Source organism: Ciconia boyciana, chromosome 10 (assembly GCF_034638445.1).
Source record: "Ciconia boyciana chromosome 10, ASM3463844v1, whole genome shotgun sequence".
Taxonomy (NCBI): domain Eukaryota; kingdom Metazoa; phylum Chordata; class Aves; order Ciconiiformes; family Ciconiidae; genus Ciconia; species Ciconia boyciana.
In genome coordinates, this window is record NC_132943.1 from 14,903,822 (window position 1) to 14,917,380 (window position 13,559).

General features: G+C 36.4%; 1 protein-coding gene across 4 annotated transcripts in view; it reads right to left on the bottom strand.

The window, feature by feature from the left end:
- The window catches only part of PTPN4 (protein tyrosine phosphatase non-receptor type 4), a 122,449-nt gene that overhangs the window by 43,505 nt on the left and 65,385 nt on the right, over positions 1-13,559 (bottom strand). For all 4 annotated transcript variants that reach the window (XM_072874951.1, XM_072874952.1, XM_072874950.1 and 1 more), the window contains 3 exons: positions 13,092-13,180; positions 6,862-6,925; positions 236-408 (listed from right to left, as the gene is read on the bottom strand). In XM_072874951.1, coding sequence (XP_072731052.1) covers positions 236-408; positions 6,862-6,925; positions 13,092-13,180 — 326 coding nt within the window. The remainder of the gene's footprint in view (positions 1-235; positions 409-6,861; positions 6,926-13,091; positions 13,181-13,559) is intronic.

Below are 13,559 nucleotides of genomic sequence, written 5' to 3' on the forward strand. Positions count from 1 at the left end.
AGTACTAGCTCAGTAACGACTGCTAATAATACAGTAACTATATTTCCAAGATATCCTAGAAAATTACTGACAACATTTGAAACTTAGGTCAACAGGGGAGGGAAACAGTTGCAGGATTCAAAAGCTATTTGAGTTACGGCACCTTTTAATACAGATTCTAAATGGTTCCGTATGTTTATTGATGACTTGCCTGTTCTCTTATGTTCTTTCCCATATATTTCCAATCAGCACTTACCAGTACCGGAACTTGGAACCCAAAGTGAAATAATGTGCAAAAAAGTTCTTCTGAGGGGGGAGTGGTCTGTCCAAACGGAAGAACGTGTGATGTTCAACACAAGCTTTCCATAAATTCTTACATGCTCGGTAATTCACCATATTGAATCCCAGTAACGTTTCTCTAGATTCATGCTAAAAATGAGAAAAATTTATTTCAGATAAAAATTATTCCCAGTTACTTTTGAAATTAAGATAAATACTGTTAGCTTGGGGTGGTTGTTTTTGTTTTGGTTTTTTTTTCCCCAAACTATGCTTTCTGAAGTGGTTCTCTAATTTTACATTAACTTTATGTATTATAAACCCTTTTAAAATACCTCTATAATTTCTTTAAAGGATTTTTTTTCTTTTTTTTTTTTTTTTTAAATTAGCCTGCTCAAAGATTAACAGTCTGTTTAGTGATATTGAAACAAGTCTAGATGGGAAGAAGTGGTCCCAAAAGGTAGAACCCAAACTACATCAAAAAATTTCTGTGATTCGAGAACTCAAAGGCAACATACGCCTCCCTGTTTCAAGATTACTACAGTTAAGACGAGGAACTGTCGTGCACACTTGCCAATTAGAGACTGGGAACAGGTACTGATCTCAAGAGCAACTGATGCCTACTGCTAACTGATTAATAAGGTTCCTGGTAAAGGAAAGAAACAAAATTGCAAAGCAAGCTAAGTTATTCTGCCTGTTGCGGAAGCTTGATTACAACCTTTGTAGGTCAGAAAACATCATCAGCACTCTGCTTTCTCTTCACAGTACTAAGTCCTCCACAACATTTAGCACACCTTAACTGTTTGCACTTAGCAGTAAACTCGTTCTCCAAGTTAAGCTTTTGCTGGCCTGCTCATCTTTAGATCTGCTGAGATACCAGGGTATAGACCTGCAACTCTTCTCCCAGTGTTGTATTTAGGAAGTCATCGTGACTAACGGCTAAGAATGACACTGTATTTTCAGCCATATGATGAATTTAGGGTAAATAATAAAATGGATTTTAAAAGTAAACAGCAAATTCTGAGTATCTATTGATGAAATTCAAGAAATTATATACAAGAAACTAAAACCTGACATGTTACTTCAATTTACAAAAATTACTTATATCTCTTTTCTTAATTTCGAAGTATTGCCAACTGTTCCCTGTATTTTCTAGACGTGTTAACAGAAGTACTTAAAAATTAAGTCACAAACAAGGTAACTGAAATAAGTCCATTACCTATTCACTTAAAAAAGGCTTTATCAACAATGTAAATGTACAATAATATAAACAAGATACATTACTATTCTGCAAGAGAGCAACTATGTGAAATTATGGACTGCCTCATCTGGATCCAGCAAAGGACGAACCAGCTAAGATTTTAGATTCCAACAAAAAGTTCTCATGATGTAGCAAATTTTAATGCTCTGTCAGCCTTTTACACTGTTGGAAAAGAGAATTTGACAAGTTATATGAGCTGATGATAACGCATTTTCATGTCACTCAAAGCACTATAATAATGGGTTGGGGGAAGAAAAAAAATATCCTGCTGTTTCCCCTAGTTTGTATTCCAGAGAACGAGCTGATCTGATTCTCATGCCACCATCTGATCACTAGATCAGGCATGAAGCATGAAGGAGGAACTGGTATCGCATGATGAGAAGGCACCGCAGCTAGATCAGCTTAATTGTAATGCGAAACAGTACTTTCACAGGAACTTGGTGTGTTAGAGCTTTAAAGGTACCTTAACAATAGTTCTATTCATAGCTTTTAAGGCTTTCATTGCAGTGCAGAGAGCACCGATTCTCAAACCCTACCCTTCATGTCAATTACAACTAGGAATCAATCTTTAAGGTAAAGAAGAGTGTAAGATAATTGGCTCCTAAGTGCACCCAACCTTCTCCTATCCATCCTTGCAGGTTCTGTAACATCCAAATGTAAGTTGGGCACTTGAAATTCATCTTTGCTGATGATTCTGAGGTGCAAGCCCTGGTTTTACTGCTGTCTGGTAGCTGGATTTAGAATAAGATTGCCCGTCTTCCCTGAAAATAGTAGGCTTGAATCAATGTGGGCTCAGAGTAAGACCCCAAGGCAACATTTATAATGCCCATGGTACTTCAGCCAAAAGCACATAAAATAACAGGACAGTTATACTGCAGCCTACGACAATGTTTTTATAGCACAAGGCTCCAGGAAGATACTGAATGCTCTATGGTATGACAATGACATACAGGTATTTCAGGGTTTTAGGTCTGTTGAGACAGCGCTAGAAGACTACCTCAGGCAGTCACAGTTGGATTCTGCTCTGAAATGAGTATCTTACTAATTGTGTCCCTGGTTCCTATTACAGAAAGGAAAACAATCTGCTTGCTACAGAGGGGGAGAAGAGTGAAGCAGCTGGAATGCAATACTGGTGATGAGGCTCAGGGCCCAAGCATGAAACTACAGGTAAGCCAAATACCACCATGTAAGTTAATTTAAATCATAACCTCACAAATGTACACCATGTGGCAGGCTACCTGCAGAATCCAAGAGGAAACATTGGAGGGATAGGGCAAAATAAAGTCTAAGTCATGTTTGTGGTTCCTTTTATTAAAAGGACAAAAAAAACCCCAAAAGGCCGAATAGATATTGGTGCTCCTCTCAAATACAACAGCTCAGTCCTTGAACATTCACCTTGTGTGGGGACATTCAATCAAACCCATCTTTGCCTGATTTGAAACAGGGACTTCAGAGCAGATCTCTCACTGCTTAGGAGAGAAACTGGGTTAGAAAACATATTGTCTAGTACGTCTCTTTCACTTTGCCTGAACAAAGAAAAAATCCCAGAACAAAGCAAAAAATCCCCTACCCCCATGTCTGAGAGAGACAAAAAGACTTGCCCTTTATAAGCGGCAGATGCTCCAGAGACTCAAGATATTCCACAAATAGTGGACAAAAGTCCTGTGGAAGCTTAAATGCAACACAGATTGTGTCAACAGTATCTGCTCTTCACGCAAAAACCCAACAGCAGAAACTTTGATAGGATTAGGCAACAATCAACTAGGCATCTAATTAACGCCAGCATTACTTAAGATCAAGTATGTACTTGGGCAGATAAGCCCATATATCACCTTGTGATTCTTTCTAAAAGTTAGCAAGAAGAAAACATTTAAAGCACAAACTTCAGATACATAATCTATAATTTAAAAAAAAAAAAATAAAAAAAATCATTTTGGCCGCTCACTGAAACCAGGTCTTGGTCATGGACAAAACCTATGATTGTTTTGTTACAGACTCAAGTAATTTTTCAGTGGTCATCTGGGCTCTAAAAGAGCAAAAGATCATGCTGAATGGCTTATTTGGCTGTCGAAGAATCAAGACCACTAAAGTATGCTGGATGGCAATAAGAGTTCGGTGCTGACTATTGACGTTACAACAGACAAGGGTGCAACTAATTAAAAGCAGAGAAGCTTAGAGAAACATCTAGATAAATGAAACTACTGAATTATTCTCAAACAGCTTCAAAGCATGTAAGGGAAGCAGCTTATGGAACAGGCAGAATAAAAAAAAATATGGTGAAAAAACCTGCCATTGAAGTTATGGCTCAGGGGGCTTCTAATGTCGGATGAAGAAATCATACATACAACATTATTTTCCCCCCACAAAATCATAAAGAAACAATGGAAAGAAAAACCTACTCCAGTGGATGCATGCTCCAGCTATATAACTGTTAGAATATACAACCAGCTTCCATTCAAAACTATATTATGCTACCAGTGGAAAATGACTTTGACATTAAACTGCTTCATCTGACTTCCTTTAAGTGATTTATTTAAACACAGATATAATCTATTAAAAGTAGGCAAATAATTCTTTACTTATGTTGATGCCTCTAAGCAATGCCAAGTCAGGGAATAAATTTAATAGGTGATTAAAAGATAAAGCACTTGCACTTTTGAGGACAGCTGCAATTAAAAGCTCTCAACACTCATTAGCAGTATTTGAAAAATATCTGTTTAGAACTACTTAAAAGCATATGTAGCCCAGTTTGGGAAGAAAAAAAAAACAAAACAAAAAAAAACCACCAACAACAAAAAAAACGCACCACACTGGAAAATTCCTCTCCTCTCCCAGGTCCACTAATTCAATATCCTACAGCATCTCAGCTTTGCGTAAGAATAAATATGGTTACTCAGCTGTACAATTTGGTATATATTTACACACAACTTTGAAACACATCATCAGCATACCATGAATGTATTTTCACTGCCATGTTGTAAATCGGTGTTTTTAAATATACACTGAAAGCACTATACCAGAGATATTTTACATACCAAATGTGCAATCACTGAGTCACTTCACCTAGTTTCAGCTGCCTAAAAAGAGCCATTTAGGCTCCCTTTATTGTTACTTAGAGTGAAAGCAAAAGTAAGCATATACCAACAGAGAGCAACTTAATCCATCTTAAAATGTATTTCCAATTCATGCAAAATGTTTCACCCTTTGCATGTGTCTGGTTAGTATAGAGGAAGTCTAATTATTAGCTTTGGTTAGCTAATTATCATGGAACAGAAAATATGTTCTTTTCACCTAACTGAAGCTGAATATAGGTAAGATGAATCTATTCCTACGAGTCTACTCAGGGAAAGTAACTCTGGAAATAACAATTTTAATATTAGGTTTGATTAAAAAATTAGTTTAAGTATGCCTTCTCTGGAAGCCAAATTTGAGCTTTGATCTTAAGATATTCATGACTTGGAATGAATGAAAATTAAGTTGTTGCCCTCAGTTTTCATCTGATACATAGAGTTTAAAGAAAAACAGTACAAGGCTTTTTTATTTGTTGGCTTGGATAAGATGTCTCAGAAGAGAAACTACATTAGTTACATATACTACATTCTGGTGCAAGTAACAATATGCAGAGTATTAAAAAGCAAGAGAAAAACAAGATGAGAAAGCTATCTTTATACTACTTTCAATTATACGCTAAATTTTTTTCTGCAGAAAACAGAGAAAACACTCAAGAACAGTACCCAATCCAATTTTATATCTAGGTATCTCAGTCTTCAAGGTCCTGAACTCTGCTACTGCAGCCTTTTCCTCACGTTCTGATTTAGAAAACAACTGCAGTTCATAATTTCTGAATTCCAAATAAAACCCAAAATTTTCATCTCAGATCTAAATACAACATTCCTGCAACTGTAATGGAAGTTACACACACTGGTGTCAAGACAAAATTTGACCGCTGGGCTTTCAGAGATCAGTTTGCCTTTGAGCATGAGCCTATAGCTTCTGCAGGGTATTAAGAAATACCTGTGTCACCACAATGAAATATCCCCCCCTCCTTTTTGTATCATTACCATTTTTCTGCTCACATCGCATGATGTCTGCTCACATTGACAGATACTTCTGTTCACTTTATGTAATAGCCAAAGTTCATTTCTTTCTACACATAATTACTCCAAAATCCTCTAACTCCTGTTACCCCAATTCTGAACTGATAGCTACCCACACTGCTCCAAGCACACGGGTTAAACTTCTCCTGTCAAGTAACACACAATGAAGTGTCTGCATGTGGTTGCGTAGTTTCATTTGTGAAAACTGCAAACTCCTGGGTCTCATTTTAAAAGATCTGCTTTTAAGATACCCAGTTCGACTCCTGTTTTCAGTACTAGTACCAGTCACCAGCCATTGGCCTGATCTGACATAACAGATGTTTCCTCCTTATATTTTTTCTTGTTTAACCATATTGTCTCTAAATCTGAATTAGTCCTACAGTACTCAGGATGCATTTCTGCCCAGGATACATCTTTTTTATCTAGCCAGTAACTCTGCATTTCAGGTCTTCATATCCTTTCAGCTGTAAGAACTGCACAAAACCTTTTAACTAATCTGATGAGTTAATCAACATAGTCATATTTTTAATTAATTCCTCCATCTTTCCCCAGTGACATGTGTGCGATGAGTTTAGACTCTAATTTCTTGGAGGCATGGAACAATCCATTTCTTGCTGAATTAAATGCACAGCGGTCCTGTGGTGCTTCACAGGGTAGCAAACACACATCACAAGCAGTGAAACACCCATATTCTTCACAGAAAGCGTCAACTTTTTGCCCAACAAATTTAGAAGTAGGCATAAGAAATTACCATATGTAATTCAAAACTACAAAGATATTCTTATCTCTTCTGTTTAAATATAATAAAGCCAACTTGTATTACTAAATCTGAATAATACAAATCAGCACGTTTTAATCAAACATTTACTTACAAGAACATATACAACTGAAGCAGCATTAAGCCTTACCTTTAATTTTAATTTGGTTTCTTCTGAAATTTAAATTTAATATTGATTTACTTACAACCTTTTCAACATTCAGCTTATATAAGCAAGTTACATTTCCTGCCTACAAATGTTAAACTAAACGTATCTAAAATATAAGGCAAATCAAATGAAAAAAAGTCTTATAAAGCATTGTAAGGGCCCATATGAGAACTGAAATAGCCAGAATGACGGTGAAACTGGACTTTTAATTGCAGATAAAGGTAAGAAATCAACATAATATGAGTCAGTATAACATAGACATGCAGTATGGAGAAATTTCATTGCTCTCATTTATTGAGATGAAATTTAAGACAGTACTCACCAATTCCTTCCTAAGTTGAATAAAAAACTGTTTGCACTTAAAAGAAATTTTTACAATCTTCAACCTAAATGAAAAATAAAATCACAACATTTAAACACTTAGTATACTGAATCATGGTTAAAGGCTTAAATACACCTACTGAAAATACACTTTCTAGAGGGAACGGACTTCATTTCATTTCCATAAAATTTCCATAGACAAAAAATAAGATACCAAATATTATATAAAATAGTGTATAATTTGAAATTTATGAGCCATGTATTTAAGTTATTTTTCAACTTCACTTGTTTCCATCCTAAACCCAAGGCAGTTGCTAATTCAAGTATCTTTTCCCAGTTCCAAAGTCCAAAGAGCTATTCTATCCCCAGGTCATTCCAACCAGATGTTCTCTTTTCTGAGACCGCTTTCATTATCCCTTAGAATATGAAAAAATACTTTGAACTTCACCAGATTCCTGAAAGACATTCTTTCTCTATGTTCTTACACATCTTTAAATATAACCAGAACTTGTTTTAGTAAAATAGCTCAGACAAGATATAAGCACAGAGATAAGGACTTGCAATCTTGGTATTTATAAAGTTAAAAAACAAAATAAAAAATATCACCACACTATGAGGAGGAAAAAAACATTTAAAATATCAGATGACAGGGAAAAATCAGCCTACAGATCTTTATGTCTTGCAGGGCATCTATAAATATACAAGATGCTGACAGTAATTCCAGACAATTTTGGATGGTCACTGTAATGGTAGTTATGCTAAATGGGAAAAGACAGGCCATACCATCACAATCTAATGATACACTTTTTCAAAGAAATGCAATAGTAGGATAGTGCACATCCTTTATTAAATATACAAGAGTATTATTTTGGTCAAGAATAAAAGCAAGGTTACAATTGTAACAAGAAAAAACATAGTAACTTCTGTGACTTTGAAAAGGAACAACTGATATGATACTGCAAACTGTAGAACACAATTAAATTGCTATCTCACTGAAAGGAGATTTCGCTGGCAATTGTCATGAAACTCAAAGCAAAAGAGAACCTAGATCACACAGTTAACTTGCAGGAAATTACAAAGCAAACTCCTTCTTCAGGGGTTACAATCAACCTTTTACACAGCATGTTTATACAGAGCACCCTAACTAATCTGAACTGTCATCTCTGATGCTCCCTTTACTTCAAGTTATTATATTGACTTGATAAAGCTACAAAAGAAAAAAGAAAAAAATCCCAAAACCAAACAAACAAAAAACCCCATGTCAGTGAAGATAGTGCTACAATTTTTGAGATAAACTTATTCATGAAGAATATACAGGGACCTCAATAGTGACTGGAATTACTACTTGCATATTAATCACCTTGTTGAATAAAACCCCCTCTAGACTAGAAAGGATGAGAAGCAAAACATTAACAGGTACCTAAGTTGGATATCTATATATAGAAATTATCTTCTTAACTAAATCAAATGGAGACATTTTTCTCCAGGGGATTATTCAGAGCAGGAACCTAACTTGGATGTCCTAATTTGTTGAGAGAGTTTCTATCTTCAATAACATAGAGGGAGTCTGTGAATACTAGTCTTTCAATTATGCTTATTTAAATCTTTTCCCATTTCTTTTTTCTTTCCTAGCTTTGCCATTGGTTAAAAAAAAGAATTAAAAAAAAAAGCAGCAGCAGCTATAACTTTGTCCCTTTATTTTTTTCCAATTCTTAACAAATTGTTGCAATTGAAGTTAGTTTCTCAAGGATTAGAAACTAAAAAGGGGGCTACAATTTATCTACTGAAATCAAATTATTCCACTGGCAATGCAGCAATTTTCTTAGTACCTCCTGTGACAAACGATTGCTTAAGAATGATTAGGGATGGGTCCTAAATTTGCTAGATGGCATAGACACTAGTGATTATAGCAGTCTGACTGGGGGGGGAACAAACCACAAACAAAAACAAACCCCAAACAACCAAAAAACAGAAAAACGTTTTATCAGATTATTTAGGCTGCAGTTAACCAGAAGTATGTTATGATTACTTTTCTAAAATTTTGGGGTACAGGGCAATTAAAAGAACATTTTAATATATACCTTTTCTGCTCATAATATACCTGAACTGCACACACTCTACAACATCAGATTTGCTTTGCATGCCAACAGAAAACCTGAAAATAAATCAAAATTATTCAATTTATAAAAACATTCTCCTACCTTTTACTCTTTTTTTCCCTCTTCTGCTAAAGAACTTACTGCCTTTGGTGATTTACAGACTCAAGGAGAATGATAAGCATGAAAGCTATACACACTGTTCTTTAATCTGACCCCAGAATTTATGCAGAGTGAGGTCAGCTGCCTTTTAAGCCTGAAACCATTTGGAACAGACTCAAAACTATAACAATAAGGTCTAACTCAACCCATTAAGAGTCACCATTCAAGTACAAAGAAGTGACTCGGTAAAGCTGAACCTCAGTTATTTTCAAAAAATACAGCAGATGAGAGAGTTCATATGCACTGCTCATACCCTGCTAGTCATTAAATAAGAATATCCATGCTCAGCCAAAGCAAAAGGCACGCCTGCTTATGTTTCCTTTCTCTGACTGTTGGCAATGGTGCATATCCAAGGAGAAAGGTAAGAACAGGCAGGCATCAATATTTTCCTGGTATGATTTTCCAGTCTCCAGTTATCTTAGACATCCTAAATCATAAGATATAACTTTTTAAATTAAGAGATATTCAGAAGTCCTAGTCTAAAGCGAAGACTGTAATCAAACGTGTGGAAGGAGTCTCATGATATCAAGCATTGGTTCTCACTAAGGACTTTACCACCCCGACCCTTGTCGGGAGGGTGATAAGGCAGGATACAAGCTATCCAGCAAATTTCTTGACCAAGACTTCTTTGACACAGGTTCTGGACTGGTCAGTTAGGGAAGATGCTCTTGGCCACACAACTCACAAACAAGGAAGGATTGTCCAGATTTAGTAGTCAAAGGCAAACTTGGCTCCAGCAGCTGTGAGACAGTGAAGCTAAAGATCCTGAGGGAAGTGAGGAGGGATGCAGCAGACTAAAGAACCCTGAAGTTCAGGAAAAGAAAATTCAGCTTGCCCAGAGCTCTGGTAGGAGAAATCCCTTGGAAGCTGCCTTTGAGGCACAGGAACTGAGGAGAGGTGGCCAATCTGAAAGCACAATCTTCTTAATCCAGAACAATCCTGATGTGCTAGAAAACACACAAGCATGGGAGGAGGCCAACTTGGATGAACTCGGAACTGCTGACTGAGGTCAAACACAAAAGGAAGTGTACAGGATGTGGAAGCAGGATCAGATGACCAAGGAGGAACACAGAAGTACTATTTAGGCATTCAGGGATAAAACTAGAAAAGCCAAAGCGCAACTGCGGTTGCAACTGGCAATGGGTGCAAAAGGCAACAAAGCTTTCCAGGGGTACATCGACTGCAAAAGAGAGGCAAAAGAAAGCGTGTCTTCACTGCTGAGCAGGTGATCTAGTAACAAAGGAAAGGCTAAGGTACTCCATGCTCTTCTCCTTTGGTCTTCAAGGGTGAGATCTACTCCCTGGATTCCCACGTCTCTGTGCCTGGTAGCACAGTTTGGGGAAAAGAGGAATTACCCACAATATAGGAAGATCAAGTTAAGACACATTGAATAAAAGGCAGTCTCCTTTTTTTTGCCTTATTCCTGCCTTGTCTCCTTCCCGTTTCATTTCTCCCCATGACCATAAGGATCACAATATGCAATTTAGATATAATATCAAATTAAGTGGGAGAGGGCAAAGACATTTTACTTGATTCTTCTCTGAGCAATACAGTTAAACCTTTATTTCTTCCCACATACATGCATGTCTATCCTCTCACTTGTCTCAAAGCTCAGCTCAGGAGTACTGAAAAAGGGGTACCTAAACATTCACTGTAGCCATAAAGCACTGGGAAGACATTACACAGCTCCAGTTGCACAGGAGCAAGAAGTAGAACTATCAGGACTGGTGTCACTGGAGCAGCTGCATGACTATGGATAAAAAGGAAAGGTAATAGGTCTGCTATTGAGCTATATTGTGAGAACTGATATTTCAGATCCTTATTCATAGCAAAAGAAAGCCTGTAATAGGACAAAATGGGGGGGGTGGGGATGGTATACGTGAGGGGAGGGGTGGGGTTTTTTTTGTTTGGTTGGGTTTTTTTAAAAACCAATTATGTTGGTACTATAGTCTTCACAGGAAGAAATTAATATCCCTGATGTCAGCTGATATGGTTGAATACAAAGAAGAACTGTTTAGGTAATTACACACACACAAAAACCACACTAAGAATTTAGATCAGCATCCCTGGCATGCAAACAATATGAAGCAGAGCTCACAGAAACCTCTAGCTTCCAGTAGGGACATGTAGCTTAATTATGACTTACATTTTATGTACTCAGTAATTTACCAGTATGTTTTATAGAACCTATTTCTACTATTACTGCTTTTCCAAAAAAACCCAACAGTAAAAGCAGCCTGAATTAAAACCTTCCTAATTATTACAGCATTGCATTTATAAAGCAGCCTTAACCCAGAAATGGCTCTAACACTTCAAAACTCTTACCAGATGAAGGATTTCTTTCTTAGAACATGTCACTATTATAAAGGCAGGTCTGACTGACTAGTACAGTAGTTCCAGACTTACCATTGCAAGATCCAGTTTTAATTTACCCAACTAACCACAGAGACTGAAAATGTACATGCTCCGTAACTGCCTCAGGCTTACTTTTCTTGGAATGCTTACAGACAAAATGTTTACCGTGTTCAATTGTATCTGGCTGTGGATACCACTTACATCACAGCTTTGTCTTTTTCTCTCTCTCCGAAAATCTACTAAAATTTGACCATTCACACTGTTTCTCAACATAGTAAACCACAGATTACGTAACATCCTACAACAAAGCTTGAGACTAAGCTTAGCACAGAAAACCAGAACGTCACAGAAATTCATTGGGTTGCAGGAAAGATCAAGACTGTGATTAACATCTTGAATCTCTGCAAGGGAACTTACTAAGTGAAAACAGGTCACTGATTATAGGTAACGGAACTTACCCTGTGCTAACAAAAAACAACAAAAACCCAAGGATTTCAACTGCCCATATGAGTCTGAATTCAGAGAAAAGTTTTTCCAGTTTCAATTGTGGTAATCAATTTAATCTGTTTATATGAAGACGACAGACCAGCCAAGTACTTTACGAAAGTCCAGTGCCGCACTGCCCAAGCACACAAATCAGTAGCAAATGAAAATGCAAAACCTTTCATCATTTTTCTAGAGTGAACAGCTTTTGTGCCTGGTAAACTAATGTCTATTATGATAATTCTATATGGCTGACTTCGCCCACTCAGAATGCTGTTATAGCGTACTCAACAACATATGTAATAAGAAAGGCTGTCAACATGGATTCCAAGCAGGCAAAGGAAACCAAGGGAAAGTTACTTCTGAGGGAACTAAAAAAAGCATTGGGGAAGGTGACATAACTTTTGTAGAGCACTTCTATAGAGCACTATAGAAGTTATAGTGCAGAACAGGATTTCTCTTAGATCTTCCCCCTTCTTATATGAATAAACAAGAACAAGATCCCAAGACGACTGATAACTAGAGTAACATATTTAATGAGAATAACTCCATGTTTACAGAACAGCTTTAAAAACTATTTTAGTTGAGGAGAAATAAACGATAGCATTTTCTGCAATAAATGCACTTTTTTGATCCTTATAATGAAAACAGTTATCTATGGATGAAGAGATGACAATATCCTGAATGCTCCACCTCAGTTATCCTCAAGTGACATACTTACATTAAATTTAACACACACACCACAATTAAATTATATGTGACAAAACAGATAAGAGCAATCACTCCCCAGGTTAATATTTTTAAGTTCAGTGGTCTCTTTAAAGGCTGTGAGCTACACCATAACACTGGCCCTGGTGATATAGTTAATTAAACATAAAGTAAGCTTACAAACTCCTGACAAAAAAAATGTATTAAAATTCATTATCGTTTGCACAACAATCATTTAACAGCACAGAGTGCAGAACACGACAAAACCCCATCATAAAATTACCCATAGCACAGCATGAGGTAAATCATTTCAACTTGATTTGCTGCAACTAAGTTTGAGTCTTCTTTAAAGTGTGTGACACCGATAGCGGTAAAAACATGTTTTGAAATACCAAACAAAAACAGTAGCTTAAACAGCTGTCCTTACCACTGAAAGGTGTTAATTCGTACTCTGTTCTTAAAAATTAGTATTCCACCTGACATCACTCCAATCATTATTTCATTGTTACTCTGATCCTTTAAAAGAAAAGAGAAAATTACTTGAAGAACAATATAAATATCTTTGAAACATCATATATATTCATTCTCATATCTCTATCTCTCTCTCTCTAAATACACAAATACCGTAGTAAAGCAGATCTCAATTAACATGGAAGGAAATGTTTTTTAATAAGACAAGTAAGAACTAAATTATTCATTCCTATTAGGACAAGCCCAAATGTTTGCTTGAGTTCTTTATAAGCAACCACAGAATTTTAATTTCTTAAGTTAGATCTTCGTCTTCCACCAGCTTTGAAGAAATACACAATATAGAGTATTCTAGCAAATTATTACAAATAACAGCGCTAATAGACTGGCTTGACATTTGCTACACTAAAAGCAACCAGCAACTTAA